The following is a 25,698-nucleotide window of genomic DNA, read 5'->3' on the forward strand; positions in this document are numbered from 1 at the left end:
AGTTCTTGTGTTGAGTATATGAAAGGCTACACTATCATGTTCTATTAGTTAATGTAGTCGGATATTCCGTAGGGTTTTCCTTATGTTGAGTATTTGAACGGTTAAGTTAGTCATCTCCGTGTGATTGACTTAGTCATACCTCCGTGAGTTTACTTATGTTGAGCACTTTCAATTAAATTGATCACTTTTGTGGTTTGATTTAGTTGCGTATTCCAATTGAATTAATCATGGGTTTACTTGTGCTTAATTTGGTTGATCTTTGGATACAGTAAATCATTCATATGGTTTTTGGTGTCCAATAAAAAATCCTTCTTTTCTTTCGAAATTAAGGTCGCTCTTGTTGTTCTCTCGGGAATGACATCAAATGGGGGAGAGTTCTTTTGAACTTGTGCTTAATGGTAATATCTTGCGGGGAGTGCGGCTGTGGAATTTTATAGGGGTTATCTTGTATCTTAAAATTTCTTGATGAATGTTGTTAGCTTCGGCTATTAGATTGCATCTAAATTAAGTTGGTATGTATTTTTCTTTTGGTCATGAAATGTCTCTTGTGGAAATTTCATTATGATCCCATTCTTGTACCTTTGCCAATTTTATTGACAAAAAGGGGGAGAAATATTGTAGTTCACACTACAAATACATATGGTTTTCGGATCATTGTGTAAGGGGGAGTGGTTTCCATGATCGAGATGGAGTATTGACTAAGGGGGAGTGATACATATCACCGTAGTATTATTGTTAAAGTCGTGATATAATTGGACTTTGATGTTATATAATAATACTATGACACTATATAATAATGATCGAGAATCTCGATTTCTCTCACTGTTATAGCTACGGATCTTCAACAACGATGGTGCTAAACTTACAACCTTTGGGATAATTGGAGTACTTGGAAGGACGAAGATTTCAAGGAACGTTGAAGATTAGACTATGGAATAGGAGCCACTAAAGTTTATCTTTTTTGTATTCCATATATATTAATAATTTTGTCACTAAAATTGACAAAGGGGGAGATTGTTAGAGCATATCTCGGTCAACCTCGCATGCGTTGCTATCTCAAGCATGTTTGTCAATGTTAGTGACCAAAACTATAAGTCTTGATTTCTAGCCTACATAGCAAAGTCCCGGACTAGGACAGAAAAGTGTAGTTAAGCTCAAGGACTTCATGGCGATTCATCATACAACGACGAAGATATATACAAGGAACCGTGGAACTTCATCAACAAAAAGGTATATGGAGACTTGAAATTATCTATCACTCAAAAGTCTATCTCTTCTATCTCCTACTTCTTATGAGATAAATGTCGTATGCTATATAGACTAGATTATACACATTTGACATTTCGAGCTGAGCATTCATTGCTTATCTTTTATCTCCAAATCGTGTATTGGTAAAGCGTTTCTCTTTGATCAAGTTTATCTTCACCTAGTGACGAAAGTCATGAAAAGTTTCAATCACTTTGAGAATTGCTCTGACATGAATCGGTCTGTGAATAACGGCTATATGCGTCCTCTGAGAATGTCTCAATGATTGAAATAAGAGTTTAGATTACATAACCATGTATTCCTTGAACAGAAGTTTTCGAACTTTGTTGATCAAGAGAAATCGGGAGGATTGTGGAATTAGCTTGCCAAGTCCGCGAACCCAGTCCGCAGACTCAGTTCGCGAACTGTCGGAAGTTCTCGACCGAGAATTTCTGCTGGATTTTCCAAAACTCATTTGTGTGCTAAGTCCGCGAACTCAGTCCGCGAACCCAATCCGCGAACTGACGGAAGTTCTCTTTCCGAGAATTTCTGCTGAGTTTGGAAAACTCAACCGATTAACTTAAGTCCGCGAACTTGTTTGTGAACTTAAGAGGTTATGATCTAAAGATGTGCTCTGAACATGAAACATTAAATTACTAAGGAATGTTTTATGAAAACTGTGGCTATAATGTTCATGAGTCGATTCAATCGAATCGAATCATCTTTGTTTCAATTGTGTCTTGTGTAGTTACATAAGATCTCATAGAAATTGAACAACTCTTTAACTAGTTCATTTGAGTGAATTGAACTAGTTATGGTGAAGAAGAACAAGGTTAATATGAAATGCTCATATGGTTAACCTTTTGGGTTACTATGTTGAACCAACATACACGTACACGTTTGGGCATGGTTTTCACAAACCCAGTAAACGTCTACCCAAGTTTCTGTGACAAGCTAAGTTTTCGATCTAACGGTTGAGAAATATTAGCTTGAATCTAAATCAGGTTTTCATCTAACGGTGAATAAGGATTTCTTTGTAACTAAGGCAAAACCCTGATTTGAAGGCTATATAAAGGAGACATCTAGCATTGTGCAAAACTAATCCCCACACGTCTGTGTGCTACTAGTGCGCCCGCTAGAGTCGGTCTCCATTAACCTTTGATTTTCTTCTCTAAAATCATGTTAACGACTTAAAGACTTCATTGGGATTGTGAAGCCAGACCGATAATACTTTATCGTAGTTGTGTGATCTGATCTTGCATCTTCTATTGTACGAGTACAATCGATTGATTGGCTTGAGATCGTGAGAGTTCTCCGATAGGAAAGATAAATAAGTCACAAACATCTTCGTATTACTGTTTGTGATTCCTCGACAATCCGCTTGTGTAGTCAGGAAGGATTGTAGAGAGGTGATTGATTAATCTAGGCTGTTCTTCGGGAATATAAGACAGGATTATCAATTGGTTCCTTTTCACCTTGATTTTATATCAAAAGACGGAACAAAACCTAAGGTTCATTTGTGGGAGACAGATTTATCCTTTTATATACTTTTCTGTGTGAGACATATCTGTTTATTATCAAGTCTGTGATTTTGGGTTGCAGCAACTCTTGGTTGTGGGTGAGATCATCTAAGGGAATCAAGTGCGCAGTATCTTGCTGGGATCAGAGGCGTATGAGTACAACTGTACCTTGGATCGGTGGGAGACTGATTGGAGTTCAACTATAGTCCAGTCCGAAGTTAGTTTGCAGTAGGATATCTAGTGTCTGTAGCGGCTTAATACAGTGTGTATTCAATCTGGACTAGGTCCCGGGGTTTTTCTGCATTTGTGGTTTCCTCGTTAACAAACTTTTTGGTGTATGTGTTATTTCTTTTCCGCATTATATTTTATATAATTGAAATAATACAGGTTGTGCGTACGTGATCATCAATTGGAAATCCAACCTTTGGTTGTTGATTGATATTAATTGATCCTTGGACATTGGTATTTGGTACCGTCCAAGTATTCCTTGTATTTGATAAAGACTCGCTATTGTTTTTAGCTTGAGTAAAAATCAAATCAAGAGAAAGATATTAACTCCTTGAGACACTTTTATCTAGATTGAGTCTGACTGTCTAGTTGATTCTCTGGCAAAGTATTTCGGAGTTAGTCCATACGGATTGCTAAGCGAAATATGTGTTGTTAGACCCCCGCTTTTTCACGTTATATAGTTGTTATTCACAAATCATTTTTCGTTACTAAGCGAAATATTGGGTGGTGTTGTTAGACCCCCGCTTTTTCACGTTATATAGTTGTTATTCACAAATCATTTTTCGTCAAAGCCATTTTCAAGTGATTGAAACATAACATGACTTTCGTCACTAGGTAAAGATGAAATTGGCCAAAGCGAAAGCTTACAAACATATATTTCGAGAAATAGATAAGGTAGATAAACTCGGCTCGGAATAGCAAATGTGTATAATCAAAGTCTATATAGCAAAACGACTTTAGTCTCAAGATAAGAGATAGAGTAGATAGACTTTTGAGTGATAGATAAGTTCAAGTCTCCACATACCTTTTAGTCGATGAAGTTCCACCAGTTCCTTGAGTAGTTCTTCGTCTTACATGATGATCGCCATGGAGTTCTTGAGGTCAACTACACTTTCTATCCTTTCTTTGTAAGTCCTCTTTCATACTTTCTCACTTGAAACCGATTTACCACACTTCCAAACAAGTTTATAATTGGTTCATCTGAATTTCAAGATCTATGTGATTGTTCAAGAAATTCTCAATCACAAATCATGGGTTTAACGGTTCTACCAAAACAAGTTTCGGTTCTACCTCCATGTGAGTATTGTGCATAGTCACACTAACTTCCAAAAATTCGGTTGACTAGGTATTAGGATCGTTTCCCCACATATATATGGTATCTAACTCATATGTGTTGCACATGTTCATAGGATCAGTTCCCCTTTGCCTAAAAACGTGTTGCACATGTCCATAGGATCGTTTCCCCTTTCTGCTATAAACCTTGCTGCACCCCGTACAAGGATCGATTCCCATTTGTGACGTGTTGCACCTCTTACTAGGATCGGTTCCCCTTTACCCAGTGTTAGGCCTTATAAACTACACAAACTCGATCATACCAACAGGTGATTACTTAAGATCGGTTTCACTAATAAAAGTTATACCAATACAAAAGTCAGGCCTCATGTGAATAGTTTTACCAAGAACACAAACAAGTCATGAGCGGTTATACTAATCACACATATTGGTCGTTCATAAGATATGCAATGAAGAACAGCCCCAATTACGCCTGGCGATTTCCTTTTCGGTTCACAAACAAAGTTCATGAAATTACTTCCTTAAAACACATGTAACAACATTGTTTCCTAGGATGAAATCCTCACCCCATACCTATACATAATCACAATAGCATTCATACGAATAACATTCATAAGATTATGTTGATGTCTTATCTACAAAGTTTAATGGTAAAGCAATAAACCTCGTATTGAATTCCTTAATACTATGTCTATCTAGAGTGTTGATGCTTCGTAGTTTTGTTTTCAATATGCACGACTTGAAAGATGCGTTAGGGAATGAAACAGTTCAAGTCAAATATCAATAACCTCAACTGGAAGGATGATGTTGTGGTTATAGCTCCGTACTTCTTCACTTCTTCAAGTCTTCGCAATACTTGTAATGTCTCATATCCTAATACTTTCAAGCTAACCTATACGAAGTTGACTCTAGTACATTTAATCAATCGACTCTTAAATGAGTTTTGGTTCACTAAAATATGACAACCAAGCTTGACATACCAACGCTTGGTGGGTTCAACTGAGCTATGCTCTAACAATTGGCAAAAAAGGGGAAAATTATTTTGTAGTTCACATTACATTTACATATGGTTTACGGATCATTATGTAAGTGGGGGTGGTTTTCATTATGAGATGAAGTATTTACTAAGGGGGGGCGATACATATCACCATAGTATTATCGTCAAAGTTGTGATACAATTGAACTTTGATGTTGTGTAATAATACTATGACATTGTATAACAATATGAAAATAATCTAGTTGATTATTGTTATGGCTACGGATCTTCAACAACTATGATGCTGAATTGAACACGTTCAGAATCACTGGAGTACTTGGAGTGACGAAGAATTCAAGGAATGTTGAAGAACCAAGGAAATCAAGCATTTGGATGAGAAGTTACAAAGTTTATTTGTTTATAATCCATATGTATTGATAGTTTTGTCACTAAAATTGACAAAGGGGGAGATTGTTAGAGCAGTGCTCGGTCGACTCGCAAACGTTGCTATCTCAAGCTTGTTTGTCAAGTTTAGTTGTCAAAACTATAAGTCGAGATTTCTAGTCTACTTATAGTTGTGTCTCAGATTAGGATAGAATGTGTAGTTGAGCATTAGACTTCACGGCATCCATCAATTGAAGACGTAGAACTACTAAGGGGATCTTGTGGAACTTCATCAACAAAAGGTATGTGGAGACTTGAACTCATCTATCACTCAGAAGTCTATTCTATTTTATCTCCTACTGAGACAAAAGTTGTATATCTATATAGACTTTACATTATACACATTTGATATTTCGATCTGAGTTTAACTCGCTTATATCTTTCTCAAAATATGCGTTGGAAAGCTTTTTTCTTTAACCACGTTCATCATTATTCTTGACGAAAGTCAAAATATGATCATGTGAAAATCACGTGCTAACATCTTACATGATTTGTGTGAGACAGTCATTTGATGTAGACTCCGAATGTTTCGTATTGATCATTCGATCACTTGAAAATTGCTTATACGCTAATAGTTTGTGTGATACAGCTATTGTCGTCTTCTAAGAATGTTTCAATGATTGAAATGGGAGTTAAAAGATAAAACCCATGTCTGGATACATTACGGTTTGTGTACTTTGTGTACGAACTGTTTTGACAGAATTCAGGACCGGAAATTTGCATACCCGTTCGCAAAATTATTCAACTGTTTAAGTCAGGGTACTTAAGTTTGCATACCCATTCACAAACTGATTTAACTGTTGAAGTCCGGGAACCAATTTTTCTTACCCGTTTGCAAACGGTTTCAACTGAGTTCGGCCCGGAGCTAAAGTTTACGTGCCCGTTTGGAAACTGTCGGCTTGTGACAAATGTCCGGAACTTAAGTTCGCGTACCCATTTGCAAACTTAAGTGGTTCAAGTTCTTAAATCGGTTAAGTATGATTTCATACTCATGGAAAAATATATTTATATATTAAGGAATGCAATCGAACAACTCTATGAGTAACATTATTAGATTCATTTGATTATCAATTGAACAACTCTATGAGTAACACTATTAGATTCATTTGATTATCAATTGATCTAGAAGTGTCAAGATGAACAAGGTTAAGACAAAAGTATTCGTATGACTAACTTCGATTAACTATAATTGAGCCAACTCAATATACACGTTTAGGTACAGTTACCCATATCCAAATGAAGGTATATTTCATTTGTGTGTAACAAGCTAAAGACCATCTAACGGTGGAAAGATATTATCTTGAATCTTGAATCAGGTTTCAATTAACGGTTAATATTGATTTCTTTTGAAAAGACGAGGGTACCCAAATATACCTCAATCTAAAACTTTTCCACCTATAAGTCCTTTCTCCGAAAGTGATTGTCTATGGAATGAGTCGAGACAATACAACGAATCGGTTCACACTTCGAGTGATCGTCTATGGATACGAGATCTAAACAATACGAAAACAAGATAACTTGCGTGATTGACCATGGATATAACATCGAGACAATGCAACAACAAAGTATGATTACTTGATAATAAGTTCATATTAAACCAAACACTATAGGATTGCTATCAAGTAATTAGGAATTAACGTTTGTGTATTTTTACTTCTAATTATAATAAAAACAATTATAACTGCGAAAAATAGAAAAGTAAAAGACACAACAAGATTTTGTTAACGAGGAAACCGCAAATGCAGAAAAAACCCCGGGACCTTGTCTAGAATTGAATACTCTCAGAATTAAGCCACTATACAAAATCTAAACCAACTTCGTATAGTTGAGACCAAACAACTAAACCTATAGTTTACCTAGTTCCCTCAGTATCCCTGCGCCTCGAACTTGTAATAAGTCACGCACTTGGAACAATTCCTTTGGTTCGTATTCCAAACAGTAAAGGAACAACAAATCTGTTCGGTAACAACTCTTTTTAAACAACGTGATATGAGTTTGACAAAAGGCTCTTCCGTTTATCCCAATAAACTCCTTTGTCGAGTTCTTAGATCAATCTATTCAACAACTACCAAAGTAATTGTTTAGACTATGCAATCAATACTATAGACCAAGGAAGTTTGAAAACTAAGGAATTTCCAAAACCGAATATTCTCAAAGATATGCAATAAAGCCAAAATCGGTTTTCATAATTCCTGGAAATGCACTATCCAAATATTGACCGAAATCTCAGTAGAAAATCTCCAATTAGTAAATGCACATTACCAATTTTTATTTTCTAAAGGTACGTATTTAATCGCTGGAAATTAAAAGCATATAAAAACTAAAAACCTTAATTAAAAGATTCTCAATTTATTTCGATCTGGGATTCTCCTTTAGTTATTAAGGAATATCTTTGAACAATAAAAGATAAGAATTACTGCACATGTTCAAATTATGTCGACATCTTTACTTTTTAAATCCTTTTTCATATTTACAATCTTGGAACCGATTTGCCACACTTCCAAACAAGTTTAGAATTGGTTCATCTGACTTGCAAGAACTATGTGATTGATTATCCTATCAAATCACCATTAATGAGTTTTACGGTTCTACCAAAAAACAAAGCTTCGGTTCTACCTCCATGTGAGTACTAGGTCGGTAACACTAGCTTTCCAAAAATTGGTTGAATAGGTACTAGGATCGGTTACCACATTATTATGGTATTTACTTGTGATCGGTTGCACAAGTCATAGGATCGGTTACCAATTACTAAGACTTGTTGTACCTCTTACAAGGATCGATTCCACATACTTGTGATCGGTTTCACCTCTTACTAGGATCGGTTACCCAATGTCTAGAGTTGGTCATACCAATTACAAAATATCGATCATACCATCTTAGGTGATTACTTAAGATCGGTTTCACTAATAAAAGGCATACCAATACAAAAGTCAGGCATTGTGAATAGTTTTACCAAGATACATAAACAAGTTATGAGCGGTTATACTAAACACACATATTGGTAATCCAAATATTTCAATGAATAACAATACCAATGAGCCTAGCAATTTCCCTTTTGATTCACAAAACAAGTTTATGAATTGTACTTCCTTTAAACGAATGTAAAACATTGTTTCCTAGGACGAAATCTTCACGCATACCCATACATAATCACAATAGCATTCATACGATTATGTAAATGTCCTATATACGAAGTTCAAAAGATAGACGTTATACTTCGTATTATAATTCCTTAATACTTTGTCTAACTAGAGTATAATCATTCACAGCTTCGCAGTTATGTTTTCAATATGCATGACTTGAAAGATACGTCAGGAATGAAACAGTTCAAGTCAAATATTACTAACCTCAAGAGGAAGGATGATTTCGTCGTTGTAGCTCTTTACTTCTTCACATTCTTCAAGTCTTCACGTAATACTTGTAAGTCTCATATCCTAGTAACTCTCTAGCTAACTTATACGAAGTTGACTCTAGCATATAATCAAGCGACTCATTAAATGAGTTTTGGTTCACTAAAATATGACAATCAAACTTGACATACCAACGCTTGGTGGGTTCAACCGATCTATTATCTAACAATCTCTCCCTTTGTCAATTTTAGTGACAAAACTCTTACATTATATGGATAAACAAATTACAAGAATTCATTACACATACGCTTGATTCCAAGTTTCAACAGCACAATAACCTGTGTACATTCAATCCATTAATGTCGATGTTGACATTATAATAAAAAATATAATACTCCCCCTGAAGGTAAGATAAGTAGATTTTCAATCCGCACGTCTTTTTTATTCCCTTTGTAGTTAAGATAACCACAAGTATCAATATGATATGTTACTCCCCCTTAGTCTATGCTTTACTTTTTCGTTAGATATAACGTTTAAGCACCATTGTCCTTTCCTTAGTGATACCAAATCACTTGTTTACTCCATATATTTCTCCCCCTTTTTGTCACAAAATGACAAACGTACGAGCAAATAAAGGACAAACCTAAAGGATCTTACAAATCTTAAAAGACTTGCAACCTATAAGAGTTAAGCACGAGGGTTCCACACACCATTTTAGATAACCAATATCAAAACCGAAACTACAAAGTAATTTTATTTTAATATGTTACCAAGGAAAAAATTGCCCGAAGCAATTTTCACTAATAGTTTAGAAAATCATAAATTGACTAAGTACCTTAGTTCTTTTGCTAAAACGATTGCACAAATACAATCGCTTGTTTGATAAGACCAAAATAAAGATCAGAATTAACTTTATTTTTCTCATCGGGTTCTAATTATTCAAATAATAACTTAGACCTTTCACTTTTAAACAATACAAGTACTAGGTTAGTTAACTAGCATTTCTTGTTAAGGCATTCGATTAGACTTGAATAACCGAAACCTCCACTTTGATAAGTCTAACTAAGATCAGAATTAACTTAGTTTCTCTTATCCAGAATCGAATTGGACTAAATAATTGATCCCGAAAACCTTTTTGTTAAGCCATAAACAATTCATACAAACCAAATAAATCAACTTTCATAATTATTTATCTCAACCGGAAGCAATTGAAACAAATATAGACATTAAAGCACCGCAATTGCACTGAAATTTCGTAAGCCTAAACAATTGATATCAAATCATAAAGAAAAATAACAATAGTTTTTCTTAACCGGAAACAACTGAATCACACACATACATCCATACATAAATAATGGAATAAATATCAATTGTACCGAAAATTTGTTAAGAAAAAGCAATAAATATATGAAATAAAATCAGGATTTTCTTAAACAGGAAAACGATTAACTAACAAATTCGTTACCTCAAATTCCGCATCCTCTTCTCCCCCAAAAGATATGTCATTAAGCGCAAGTTCACATTAGAACTCTCCCCCGTTGTGTTGTCATCCTATCGCCAAAACAAAAGAACAACAACAAAGACCAACCTTTACTTGAGAAAGGTTGAAAAACGGTTTTAACTAATGCGATGCAAAAGTTGAAACCCCGAAACACATATGCTTTTATGCTAAACCAAAAACGATTCAACATATTGTGACTTTTTCACATGTTAGTTTCAATCGGAACCCCTTGTGATCCTTTGATAAAGCCTACCAACATGGGCTAGAACTCAATCCCGATAAATCAAAAAGTCACCCAAACCATAAGGGTTCACACAATATGAGATCGAATATTAAGGTTATGAAAACCGAAATCAAACATCCCATAAACACATAGCAATAATATAAAGCATTCAAGCACAATCTATGTAATCGAAAAACTATCACAAGAAAAATTATAAAATAATAATTTTATTCATAAATAATAGATAGTTTTATTCATAATAGACCTTATACAATTATTGAAAGAAATCAAAAACTTATGTTTATTTTCCATTTTGAAAATCTAATTTTATCCTTTTAGAGTTTCCTTCAAAGTTGAAGCCGGATCAGAAGATTTCACAGGATTTCAATCATCTTCTATGATTACTAGTCTTGATTCAAGACTAATAACATTGTCATTGACTTCCTTTACTTCCTTTCGCAATTCTTTTTCCATGTTCCTTACTTCACATAAGATTTGATATAATTTTAGTTAAAGATTCTTGAGAAGATTATCATTGAGAGAAGAGATTTCTTCATTAGGAACATCTTGATGAAGCTCTGGAGATGAATCTGAATCACCATCAGAAGATTCGAGACGAAATTTCTTGTTAGGAAACAGTATGGTCCAGACTTTTTCGGTTTTGCGAGAGTCACAGCTAGAGGTAGACATTCTGTCAAAGCTCTATAAAATGAAGTAAGAGGTCTCTCCTCTTATAAGTTCAAGAACAATTAAATTCTTAACCGAAAAATTATTTTTAGAAATATTTTTATCCAAATATTTACATTCATATCCTTACTGTATACTTTTTGAGGGTAACAAGTAAGGATTCATGATAACCAATTAGGTTGTCATTTTTCGGTTGTTGAATTTTCTTCCTTTGAAGGTTTCAACATCCTTAAGGATTTGAGAAGCTATTGTGTTTGAACTTTTAGGTTCAACCCTTAATCTTGATGTAAGATCTTGATGTTCGAAAAACTTATTCTACTTTTTAGAAGTGATTTTTTATCTAGACCTAGATCTTGAATTCTTGGTTTTATAGAGTCTCCATCTCGGTTTAGTATCAGGACATTGCCTATGATAGTGCCCTCTTTGTTTGCATTGGAAACAAACACCAGAAGTATTCTGGTTTCTGGATTTACATTCCACAAATTTATTTAACCTTCCCTCCCTGCCTTTTGATGCATTCATACCAGGTGATGGTTTTCCAAAGCAATTGAGTTTATCTCTCAGTTTCTGATTTTCTACTTTTAACTTCCTTATCTCATCTTGACAACATTTAATGTTGAGAATGAGTTTAGATACTTGTACCTTTTCGGAACAATGAGAGACCTCGATTTTCACGAGTCACTTGTTAAAATTTTCTTTATCATTTAGAAAACTCTGTTTGAGTTGATCAAGCGATGATTTTATTCCATTGATGTCAGATTCAAGAATCTGAGTTGTTTTATCTTTACATGGAAACATTTCTTTGAAAATCGTAGGGGTAAACTCTTCTTGAGTATCTAGAGTTGAAAGAATTTCAGAGTTAGAGACTTCTGCAATGGTTGCAATATTATCCACCATATATTCTTGATCATCCTCGTCAGGGGAGTAGTCAAGAGTTGCAGTATATGCATTTCTTTTCCATTGGTTATCCTTAGTTGGAAAATACGGAGAAATATGACCAAATCCTCTACATTTGTAGCATTGAGGAATATCATCATTATCATCCCAAGTGTCTTCACGCTTATGTATAGAAATGTGATTTCTTTTTGACACAGGAGATTCTCTTTTTCGGTGTCTCAACAATTTCTTGAATCGTTGAGTAATAAGAGAAAAATGATGATTTAGTTCATCTTCATCTTTAGCATTTTGATCTTCCTGATATTGGGAGTTTTCCGGACATTGAGTCGGAACCTTTTTACCAGCTTTATAGGCCAGATTGTCTTTTTGTTTAGACGAATACTCCTGATCAAATATCTTTAATTTTCTGACAAGGGAACTTCTCGATAAGGAGGAAAGATCATTAGCTTCGATGATTGCATGCTTCTTAGAATCGTATCTAGATGGCAACGATCTGAGAATTTTGCATACTATATCTTTTTCAGAAATAATCTTTCCAAGCGAGAAAGAAGCATTTACTATCTCAGAGAGTTTGATATAAAACTCTTCAAAAGTGTCATTGTCATCCATTCGAAGGTTTTCCCAATCTGACGTAAGAGTTTGAAGTCTAGCTTCTTTCTCTGATGTATTTCCTTCGAATACAATCTGAAGATTATCCCAAGATTCTTTCGAAGTTTGACATGTTGATACATGATGTTTTAGATCACGACTTACAACATGTATAATAGCATTCAAACCATCTGAATTCTGCTTAGCAAAAACCTTTTCTTCGTTTGAATAATCCACTAAGGTTTAAACTCAATTTCCGAATTTTCTACTTTCGGGCGATTATAACCATCGATGACGAATATCCATGTATTAAATTCTCGTGATTGAAGAAAAGGTCTCATAACATATTTCCACCATAGATAGTTTGTTTCGTCAAATCTTGGCGGTACGTTAATTGAAGTCGATTCATGAGAACTCGAGTTCATTTCTTATAGGTTGGATCGCACCAAACACAGATTGTTAGATCTTTTCGTGATTGCCTGCTCTGATACCAATTGAAAAGACGAGGGTACCCAAATATACCTCAATCTAAAACTTTTCCACCTATAAGTCCTTTCTCCAAAAGTGATTGTCTATGGAATGAGTCGAGATAATACAACGAATCGGTTCACACTTCATGTGATCGCCTATGGATACGAGATCGAAACAATACGACAACAAGATAACTTGCGTGATTGACTATGGATACAACATCGAGACAATGCAACAACAATGTATGATTACTTGATAATAGGTTCAGACTTAACCAAACACTATAGGATTGCTATCAAGTAATTAGGAATTAAAGATTGTGTATTTTACTTCTAATTATAATAAAAACAATTATAATTACGGAAATAGAAAAGTAAAAGACACAGCAAGATTTTGTTAACGAGGAAACCGCAAATGCAGAAAAACCCCAGGACCTTGTCCAGAATTGAATACTCTCAGAATTAAGCCACTACAAAAAATCTAAACCAACTTCGTATAGTTGAGACCAAGCAACTAAACCTATAGTTTACCTAGTTCCCTCAGTATCCCTGCGCCTCGATATTGTAATAAGTCACGCACTTGGAACAATTTCTTTGGTTCGTATTCCAAACAGTAAAGGAACCACAAATCTGTTCGGTAACAATTATTTTCAAATAACGTGATATGAGTTTGACAAAAGGCTCTTCCGTTTATCCCAATAAACTCCTTTGTCGGGTTCTTAGATCAATCTATTCAACAACTACCAAAGTAATTGTTTAGACTATGCAATCAACACAATTAATCACAAAGAAATGTATTAATGTCGATCTACACAACTAATCAATCCAATCTATCAAAAGATAAACCCATTATAGTTGGATCCCCAGCCGATCAAGTTTTGTGCACACCAAAGATTATGAACTCAAATAAGAAATCTTCTTTGTCTTCAAATCTTCTTAGATCTTCAATAAACACCTGCACACAAATAACTTGAATCTCTTGTGATCAATCACACACAGAACGGAGTCTGTTAACGATGGATTATCACAAGACGTCTTTAGATCTACAAACAGCCTAAATATCCCCGTCGATACTCCGATCTAGTTTGAGTGATTCTTATATCAGAAGAGAAGATTCTCAAGCATAAACAAACAAGGTGCAATCAAAGTTCAACAACCGTCAGTCAATCAAATCAATCGAAAACTAATAATAAACTGCAATTATCTAGTTTCCCACCAACGGTACTCGTAGAGCTTCTCAATCCCAAAGAAGTCTTTAAAACGAGCGGTCGTAAGAGATTTCGCATAATTAGGGTACTTTCCTCTCTGAATAGACGGCTCCACCAATAACAACACAACTAGGTAGTTTTGGTGGCTCTGAGGATTAGTTTTCTCGAAATGCAAACTTCAATATTTATAGACCAAGGAAGTTTGAACACCAAGGAATTTCCAAAACCGAATATTCTCAAAGATATGCAATAAAGTCAAAATCGGTTTTCATAATTCCTGGAAATGCACTGTCCAAATATTGACCGAAATCTCAGTAGAAAATCTCCAATTAGTAAATGCACATTACCAATTTTTATTTTCTAAAGATATGCATTTAATTGCTGGAAATTAAAAGCATATAAAAACTAAAAACCTTAATTAAAAGATTCTCAATTTATTTTGATCCGGGATTCTCCTTTAGTTATTAAGGAATATCTTTGAACAATAAAAGATAAGAATTACTGCACATGTTCAAATTATGTCGACATCTTTACTTTGTAAATCCTTTTTCCTATTTACAATCTTGGAACCGATTTGCCACACTTCCAAACAAGTTTAGAATTGGTTCATCTGACTTCCAAGAACTATGTGATTGATTATCCTATCAAATCACCATTAATGGGTTTCACGGTTCTACCAAAACACAAAGCTTCGGTTCTACCTCCATGTGGGTACTAGGATCGGTAACACTAGCTTTCCAAAAATTGGTTGAATAGGTACTAGGATAGGTTACCACATTATTATGGTATTTACTTGTAATCGGTTGCACAAGTCATATGATCGGTTACCAATTCCTAAGACTTTGTGTACCTCTTACAAGGATCGATTCCACATACTTGTGATCGGTTGCACCTCTTACTAGGATCGGTTACCCAATGTCTAGAGTTGGTCATACCAATTACAAAATATCGATCATACCATTTTAGGTGATTACTTAAGATCGGTTTCACTAGTAAAAGTCATACCAATACAAAAGTCAGGTATTGTGAATAGTTTTACCAAGATAAACAAACAAGTTATGAGCGGTTATACTAAACACACATATTGGTAATCCAAATATTTGCAATGAATAACAATACCATAAGCCTTGAGATTTCCCTTTCGATTCACAAAACAAGTTTATGAATTGTACTTCCTTTAAACGAATGTAAAACATTGTTTCCTAGGACGAAATCTTCACCCATACCCATACATAATCACAATAGCATTCATACGATTATGTCGATGTCTTATATACGAAGTTCAAAAGATAGACATTTTACTTCGTATTGTAATTCCTTAATACTATGTCTAACTAGAGTATAATCATTCACAGCTTCGCAGTTATGTTTTCAATATGCACGACTTGAAAGATACGTTAGGAATGAAATAGTTCTAGTCAAATATTACTAACCTCAAGAGGAAGGATGATGTCGTCGTTGTAGCTCTTTACTTCTTCACATTCTTCAAGTCTTCATGTAATACTTGTAAGTCTCATATCCTAGTAACTTTCTAGCTAACCTATACGAAGTTGACTCTAGCATATAATCAAGCGACTCTTTAAATAAGTTTTGGTTCATTAAAATATGACAACCAAACTTGACATACCAATGCTTGGTGGGTTCAACCGAGCTATGCTCTAACAGCTCTTTTCCAAAGTTATCAAACCCTGATTTGAAAACTGTATAAGGGAGAACTCTAGCAACTGGGAAATCTAATCACACACCTCCTGTGTGATACTAGTTGTGACTAGAGTCGATTCTCCTTTAACCTAGGTTTTTCCTAAAACCATTATAGGTTAACGACTTTATTGGGATTCTGAAGCCAGACCCAACTATTTTCTCTATAGTTATGTCTTCTGATCTTACTTTGTTATATCGTATTGAGTACTATCTTCTCTATGGTTTGCTCGAGATTTATCTTCGATAGGTAAGGTATAAAAAGTAGTTACAAAGCTCTTCGTATCATTCTTTGTGATTCCGCAATAACTTGTTCTACTACCATATAGTTAAGTTATTGTGAGGTGATTGATATTTCTAGGCTGTTCTTCGAGAATATAAGACCGGATTATCAATTGGTTCCCGTTCACCTTGATTTACCAAAAGACGAAACAAAACTTCGTAGGTATTTCAGTGGGAGACAGATTTATCTATTCTAATAGACTTTTCTGTGTGAGATAGATTTGTTTATCAAGTCTTCGACATTGGGTCGTAGCAACTCTTAGTTATGGGTGAGATCAACTAAGGGAATCAAGTACGTAGATTCCTGCAGGGATTCAGAGGCGTAAGGAACGCGCCTGTACCTTAATCAGTGTGAGATTGGTTAGGGATCAACTACATTCCAGTCCGAAGTTAACTTGTAGTAGGCTAGAGTCTGTAGCGGCTTAATACAGTGTGGTATTCAAATCTGGACTAGGTCCCTGGGTTTTTTTGCATTTGCGGTTTCCTCGTTAAGAAAACTTCTGGTGTCTGTGCTATTTCTTTTCTGCATTATATTTTCTATATAATTGAAATATCACAGGATGTGTGTAGTTCGATCAATTGGTAAATCCAACCTTTGGTTGTTGATTGAAATTGATTGACGCTCGGATATTGGTCTTTGGTAGCATCCAAGTTATTTCTCATATTGATCCGGCTTACAGATTTCTATCTGTCCGATTGCATATTGATTTGAGAAATTGAGATATAACTCTTGGATATATTTTCCTTGATTGAGTCTGACTGTCTAGTTGATTCTCTTGGAATTATGTTGGAGTTAGTCCATACAAATTTCCTAAACGAAATATTGGGTGTGGTTGTTAGACCCCCGCTTTTTCAGTAAGGAGAACGACTAAAGCTCAATTACTCGTAGGGACGATTCTGTCCCAAATACATTCCAATCTAAAGTCTGGTAATAGGATAATATCTTAAGTAACTTAGTATTGATCGGTTGAACTCACCAAACGTAGGTATAGGAAGTTTGGTTGTCGTATTTTAAACTCAATGATGGTTGATTTGATTACTATAGTCATCTTTGTTAGGTTAGACTAAGAACGTAGAAATGTCGAGACTCGCTCATGTTACTCATGAAGAACATAAAGACGTACCGGCATCAACGAACACATCATCCTTAACTTCGAGATTAGTAACAACAGACTTGACTTGTTCCAGTATCTTTGTTCTTTCAAGTCAGTATTTATTGAAAATATAACATATGAATTGATTTTTTTACTTGTCCCTAGTATTGATGACTTGGTCATTATACTGTGATCAAAATATCGAGGAAAGATATACTAGTTTTTTTATACAACTTGGGTATATAGACTTACGGAGTATAGTTTATCCATGAACTTCCTCAATAGACATTATACTAATTGGTTACTTGTTATTATTTAGTGTGTTGAACTTCCGAATGAAGTCAACCTTGGGATTTTAATTGAAAGTAATATCATAAAACTAAGTAGACTTACGAAATTACGTTTCGTAATTGAAAGAGAGTTTAGGACTGATTCCTTTGTAGGACCGATCCCGGGTAAGGAACGATTCCCAGATCGATCGCAGGACCGATCTTGTATAGAATATTATCTGTATTTTTATTTTCGATTTGTTTGGTGATCTTCGGATTTGAACAAACATTGAGATGCACATGGATTGAACTTGCAATATTCACATAATATTTGCATAGTAATTCGAACATGTGCTAAACTCTTATTACTTGATATTCAAGTATTTTCCTTTTTCTTAAAGAGAGATCCCGAAACAGAAAATATTCTGATATCTTTTAAATATTCGGATTTGAATGCTTCCATATCTCAGAGGATTGAATTTTCTTGTTGTTATATTAGTAAAGTATATGTACGTATGTATGTATGTATGTATGTATGTATGTATGTATGTATGTATGTATGTATGTATGTATGTATGTATGTATGTATGTATGTATGTATGCTTGCTAATATTAGTGTTGTCAACTAAGACAGGTTTCGGTATAACAGTTGGATTATAGCTGAAATTTATCAAAACCGGAAATATAAATTCATTGTATATCTTTAAAAAAATCTGATTTGGTATTGTTGTCCAAATAAGTCTTGGTCATTATACTATAAATAGTGGAAGTTTTATTTTTACAAACTAATCTCGTGACACATTGTCTAACCGTTTGTGTGGGAAACCCACTCCTTGATAGAGGAGAGGAATCTAATTAGGTGAAATATCTTGCATGGCCTTCGTTTAATGTTTTCTTTGGTATCAATAAGCTTTTATTAGTACCGATTGGTGGAAAACTAAATCATATTTCTACTTTACTTTTTGATTGTTGACTTGATTGATTAATGACATAGTTATCCTTGATATATCAAACTTTGATTACTCTATGGTCTTTCTCTTCTGATATAAGCCCACTCAAGTTTATTTGAGAATTGACTATTTCAGATATATTTGATTTTATATCTAAAGATAGGACTGGTGATCATCCATCGTTAAAAGACTTCATTTTATGTGTGCTGATCATTAGTAGGAATACAGTTGTTTGTGCAGGTGATACTTTGAAGATGAATACTAGAAGAGATATTTGCGATACTTCTTGGACACTTGATTCTAGGGGATCTAACAAGCAGTTTATTTCGATAAACATCAGACTTGTGAAAAAGATCAGTCAAACTGGTTAGTGGTTTTTCCTCGAGAATGTCTTGACTAAAGCTTACTGATTGAGATAGATTATTTCAATAATCTTTGTCTTGATATTGATCTTTTGACCAAAGAGGTTTATATTGATTAAAAAGGAGATCCTTTATACTGAAATATATTTATGACTTTTCCATGTCTAGACGATACACAGTGAGGTGGTTACTGAAAAAGGTAAGTCCTTTTACTGTTTCGGGTTACGATCCAAAGGAGTTGAGATAGCATAAGTCTTCATTACAGGTGAAGCAACTTGAGACTCTATATTGGATTCACTTACTTCGACCAGTTGGTTGTAGGTGCATGGGTATTGAAGGAAATGAGTGACTAGGAGAAGTTTACTTGGTCTCAACTATACAAAGTTGCAGTAGTCAAATTGTATAACGACTTAATTATGAGAGTATTCAAAACTTAGGTCCCAAGGTTTTTCTTCCTTGAAGTTTTCCTCATTAACAAAATCTTATGTGTCATGTGATTTACTTTACTTCTGCATTATATTGTTATTATTTATAATTAAAGTAAATACACTTGTACGTTAAGTAAACTTAGCACGATCCCATAGATTGGTTCAGTTTCGAACTTAAGTTATTTATCAAGTTACATCTTGTTGAAGTTGTCTTTTAACAATTATTGTTTCTGTAAGATTACACAAGGTGTGTCTATAGTAGGTTGATATGAAAAGATTCTGGTATACTTGGTACCCTCGTCATTTCACTCAACGTCGTTCATTAATATTTAATTCTCTTTCAGAATAGAGAACCAATGGAATCTCAATCAACAATGTTATATAACGCATGGGTGTCATGATGATACGAAGGATCCTAGGAAGATTTATCTAGTACGTACGCATATCCTCGACAAACGGGATATCATTTAGAACAACATAATCTTCCATCTACATGCTATTTAAATTATGGAAAATAAGTTAAACTTTAATATATTTTCACATTGTTATGGCCAGTGGAGATAACAAAATATGCTCGGTCAAATCTAATGTAATAACTAATCTGAACTATAATATTCTACGGAATTAATAGTTCAATAGCTTTAACCTATCAACTATACTTGAAAGTATACTTAAATGTCTAATATATACAAATCTATAATAGAATACGATAATACCTAACGTATACAGAAATACATAGTTTCAGTCAGTTTTGATCAGTATCGTTCAACATCACTAGTATTATCATATCGTATTTGTATCGTAAGGACTAATAAAATAACGGGAACTATTGAACACTACCAGTAGTTATTGTCACTTTTTGGTTTTGCGTTGAGGTCTGTAATGACCCGTCCCTCCACCGATACTGTCCCCACTTATCCACTGCGGTTATCCGGCAGTGTGGGGTTTTCAACGGGAATCACTGCGGTCATCCAACAGCAACTTCCCAGGAGGTCACCCATCACTGGATTGTTCCCGCTCGAGCACGCTTAACTGCAGAGTTTTCCGCCAACTCTAAAGGCCTCAGTATTAGGAAAGGACAAACCATTACTTATATTCCATTTGGCCAACCACTGCCGAATACCGTGGTATTACAATACCACCACCTTAAATTGGAGGCGTCCTCGGCTCCGTAATATATATACAATCCTGAATCTCTTACGTTCCCTACCCCTCATGAGAAGCACCTGGATCGGCCAACCACTGCTGGATATTAGGGTATTACAATACCACCACCTTAAATTGGAGCCGTCCTCGGCTCTGGAATATATATATATACAATCCCAGATATCCGACGTTCCCTACCCCTCATGAGAAGCACCTGGACCAACCCCGTCCAAACTACCTTCCCACCCTCGGCAGATGAATCGTCGTCGGCTCTGATACCATTTGTAATGATCCGTCCCTCCATCGATATTGTCCCCACTTATCCACTACGGTTATCCGGCGGTGTGGGGTTTTCAACGGGCATCACTGCGGTCATCCAGCAACAACTTCGCGGGAGGTCACCCATCCCTGGATTGCTCCCGTCCGAACACACTTAACTGCAAAGTTTTTTGCCAACTCTGGAGCCAATTATGCTGAAAAGACCTTAGTATTAGGAAATGACAACTATTACTTATATTCCATTCGGCCAACCAATGCCGAATATCCAGATATTACAAGGTCATCTCATAGCAATACTCAATTTGGATTAGTAATAGTTTTCACTTCTTAGGTTTCATCATAAGGACTGCACAAGAAGGCAGGGCTTTTCCAATTGAGATATGAACATCTGCGCTAGATAAGGTGAAGCATGGTATGGTCTATGGTGGCTACGCTACAATAAGATTGGGTCATACTGGGCCTCAAATTTGATTTTTTTTTATAAAGTCAAAGATCAAAACAAAAATATGAATGGCCATCTCAATTCTCAAATCTCCACAGACAAGACAAAAGAAAGCAAAACGTCCCAAATACCTCCAAGAATTATTGAACGACTGAGATTAATTGTTATCATCTAATCAACGAATACTACCAAACCACGTCATTGACTAATCTTGATTCCTTTATCCGCTTTGACATCAAATGCAAAATTCCCATCCTGATTTTTGTTCTGTTTTTTTCCTCAACCACCAAAATCACTCAAACAAGAAAAAAGGAAAAAAAAAAAAAAGGAGAAACGCAAAAAACATGGTCTCCGTTGGAAACTACCATTCCTACTACTTACTGAAGAAGAAAAATGTTTGCAACTTCAATTTTATACAAACCCTTGCTTAGACTATCTCCATTATTTTCTACGACTCCTTCAAGATTAGTCTCTCTTAGACTAATTTCTAATACTGGCTTTATGCTAAGGAGACTTGGTGATGAGAAGAACAGAGTTGTTGGTTCAGAAACGATGACTGAGATGACTAAAATTTCTGCTTTTAGGAAGGGTAGTGGTGACGGAAGTTTTGAGATTACTGAAAATGAAGCTATTTTGGGTAATGGGTCTCCGGATATTCCTCGAGAAATTGTTGTGCCAAGTGGAATTGAATCGACTATCAATCGTTTGGTTAGTACCTGTATGTTCTTGTGTTTGGTGTTAATGTTAAATTTGTTTTTGAGTTCATTATTTGGATGGTTGATTTGGGTTTATGAAATTTAGGGTTTCTTTTGCTACTTTTGATTGTTCAAAATTGGGTAGATTTTGAAGTCCTACTGTTTCAATATCATTCTTGTTCTGTTTCTGGGTTTGAGTTTTAGACAAGTAAATGGGGATATGGAAATGCTGGTTTCTGTGTGTCATTTTACCGGCTTGAGTGATTCTGCAGGTAGATGAAGAACACTTCATAAGTTCCTCACTTGGCAATCTATACATTCTGTAACACTAACCAAGATATTTTGTATTGACATTGTGTCTTACAGGGACAAATTCATATGCCTGGATTATAATTTCAACATGTCTAGTATGAAATTAGAACTTAGGTTACCATTGTTCTATGATAACTGGCTATACTGAGATGGCTATTTCACTCATTCCCTAGACACGATATCTAATCACCTGGTTTCTTTTTGAACTTTACCTTTTGCGATATTGGAACAACTAACTGAGAAAACCATGTTGCGTAGTTGTTCGATCATTGTTAAAACTGATAGGATGTTAAGAAGAATGCGGGGGATTTTAAAATGTAATGTTCAAATGATTTTGTGAAAAACAACTCGTCTGTGACAGGTTTATCCATTTCTTGATTTTCAATATAGCATTTCTCAAGTCAGGCAATTCACAACTGTTTTGTTTGAGTCTCAGAGCAAATGGCTTGTGGCTACAGTTTTTGGAATTATTGTGATTTGGAGGCACGATGCTCTGACCATGTGGGGTGCAACGGGAGCAGTTGCAAATGCATGGCTCTCAATTACGTTAAAACGAATACTCAACCAAGAGCGACCTGTTGCTAGCTTAGGATCTGGTCCAGGCATGCCATCTTCACATGCCCAGTCCATCTTCTTCGCTTCTGTCTTTGCTATCCTATCATGTGAGTTATTGATTTTGTCTTCTGAATCTTATGAAACTTAAGCTTAGTATTTTCTGGACACGACTATGAGAAATAGTATGTTAACATCTTCAACTACTAGAAAGTTCTCTGAACCTGTTCACCTTATCTAGGATATACACTATCTTTACGAGTTTTTTTTCTTCCCTGAAGTTTTATGTTCTGTTACATCATATTACTTCATTCTGTTGCCTGCTACTTTTCATGTCAAAGATGTCTTATTGTGATTATTTCTGGCAGTGGTTAAATCTTTAGGGTTGAATGGAGTCACTGTGACCATGGGGGTGCTTGGCTTGGCTTTCAGCTCATATCTTGTAAGCATAGTCTCCATGTTTTATTTTTTTCTTTTCAATTCAAGGTTAACTTCGAAATTAAGAGAGAAAATATGGATTTAATATACTAGCAATCTAATGGCATGTTGTATGTTTTGTTTATCCAGTCATGGTTGCGTATATCACAACGACATCACACCATCAGTCAGGTTATGGTGGGTGCTATTTTAGGAACCATTTGCTCGATTTTATGGTTTCAGTCTTGGTACTGGTTCGTGCTAAAAGCCTTCGTTTCCTTTTTATGGGTACGGATTATTATTGTTCTTGGGGGCGTCACATTTTGTGTGAGCTTTCTGTTGTATGTCATTAAAAATTGGCTCATGGATGGTGATGAAGATCAAAATCTCTAAATTTAGCCTAGATAAATTTTGAAGTCATGTATCCAAATTACTAATTCTTACTCTTGCGAGTAGCGCAACTCTGGTCTCACTGGCATAGCTTGCGCGCTTCTGATTAGTACCTTCATGCATATCTTAATTCTGACACTTTGGGAAATTCATGCTAATAAGTTAAGAGTGAATCATTAATCGTCATGTCATTTCAGCACTAAGAGTTCAACTGGGAACACAACATAGAATAGATACTCAGCAGACTCTGCATTAGTGAATAATGCAACTAGGAGCTCAATAAAATTTACATAATGCTTGGGATTTTTGCAACATGCACCAATATTATTCTAATAAATTTCGTATATGGAGATACTGAATTACTCAGTAAATATGTAAGCAGAGAGATATAGGCATTCATCAGCTTTTTAGTGGCTCTAGTTCCTTTACAGAATGAAGGCACATAAATATGGAATTTTACGTTTTTCGCCCAAAGCTAAAAACCACTATCAACACTACCATATAAACGAAAAGAAACTTCAATCCACTTCTCATAACTGGATTTAACAGCGTAATGTTTTTTTTGCAGTCAAAGACCATCCAATAGTATCCTCAGATTGGCGGTTGAGACCAAAACCAACAAGAAATTTGACATAATATCCATCTCACCTCTAGCAGCAGTAGTCAACCTTCTAAGAATTTGTAACTTGCTAAGAATCTCATCTGCAAAGCCATAACAAATTACTGAAATAGAGAAAGATTTGGACCTTGTCACTGCAAAAAGATTAGGGAAAAATCAGAGAAAGGGGTTCATTTAGAATCCAACAATCTTTACCAAAATCTTGTGTTAGTGTCATTGTTAACCTTCAACATGACATTTTTTAATAAAAAATCCTTTCTTTGCATAACTCCCTTCCAAATATTAGACCCATAAGCACCTTTCGGACAATTAGAAATGCAATCCACCTCACCAGAGCCATACTTCTCATGAATAATAGGAATATCATTCTCATTTCACTACGGGAAAAATATACATCTACAACTGGAGATTTACAACTCTTCGCTAAACATCGTAGAAAGTCATATGTTTTACAACTGGTTTCAAAGGAAGAGTTGTCGTATATCATCACTGCCAACCCTTAGGAAACAAGGGGTTGCGCTAAGAAAACAAACGACAACTCCTTAAGCAAAAACGTTGTGACGACATTTAGCTATAACAACTCTGTTCCATAAAGGTAGTGACTAAGCCTATCACAGATTTAACAAGAGTTGTTGAAGAACACCAAAATATGATGATGAAAAATAGTGTTAGAGGGGAGATTCGAACATGAACCTACTGCTTGGAAGTCTGGCTCATCAACCATCCTTACAGTTCACAAGTTTTGTTTTTTTTTCTTTTTTTTTAATAAAAACGTATAACAACACTTATAAGTGTTGTTGAAGTAAAAATATAGAATGTTGGAAAAAATGAGATTAGAAGGGAGATTCGAACATGAATCTACTGCATGGAAGTCTAGCTCATCAACCATCCTTACCGTTCACAAGTTTTGGTTGTTTTTTTTTCTTAATAAAAATGCATAACAACACTTATAAGTGTTGTTGAAGTAAAAATATAGAACGTTGGCAGAAATGAGGATGGGGGGATTTGATCCTCAGCCTACTGCATGAAAGTCTACACCACTAACCATTCCTACACTATCACAAGTTCTGTCAAGTTTGTGGTTCTTTAATATACTAATTTTAAGACAACCCTTTAGAAGAGTTGTGAAACAAAATATAATGTCCAAAAAAAATGCTCATGTGACTAAGCCGCAAAATATTCTGAAGGAATCTTACTTGTAAATGGATGGATTCGTCGTTCTTACCAAGTTTCCGACTTAGAGTAGTCCACTCACGGCCAGGTTTCGATTTCGGAGCCTGGTTTGCATACAATATGGAGAAATAGGGTTTGTTTAAGGTTTCGTAGAATATTCCGAAGGAATTTTATTTGTA

The 25,698-nt window shown here is 35.1% G+C and overlaps 1 protein-coding gene across 1 annotated transcript; it reads left to right on the forward strand.

Moving 5' to 3' along the window:
- Window positions 1-21,651: 21,651 nt before the first annotated feature.
- LOC113288509 (lipid phosphate phosphatase epsilon 2, chloroplastic-like) lies at window positions 21,652-23,907 on the forward strand. Its single transcript, XM_026537571.1, has 4 exons — window positions 21,652-22,069; window positions 22,805-23,030; window positions 23,289-23,362; window positions 23,488-23,907. Exons 1-4 carry the CDS (start codon window positions 21,755-21,757, stop codon window positions 23,728-23,730), a joined length of 858 nt encoding a protein of 285 aa, XP_026393356.1. The 5' UTR covers window positions 21,652-21,754; the 3' UTR covers window positions 23,731-23,907.
- The last annotated feature ends 1,791 nt before the right edge of the window (window positions 23,908-25,698 follow it).

The sequence above is a fragment of the Papaver somniferum genome, chromosome 1 (genome assembly GCF_003573695.1).
Source record: "Papaver somniferum cultivar HN1 chromosome 1, ASM357369v1, whole genome shotgun sequence".
Classification (NCBI taxonomy): domain Eukaryota; kingdom Viridiplantae; phylum Streptophyta; class Magnoliopsida; order Ranunculales; family Papaveraceae; genus Papaver; species Papaver somniferum.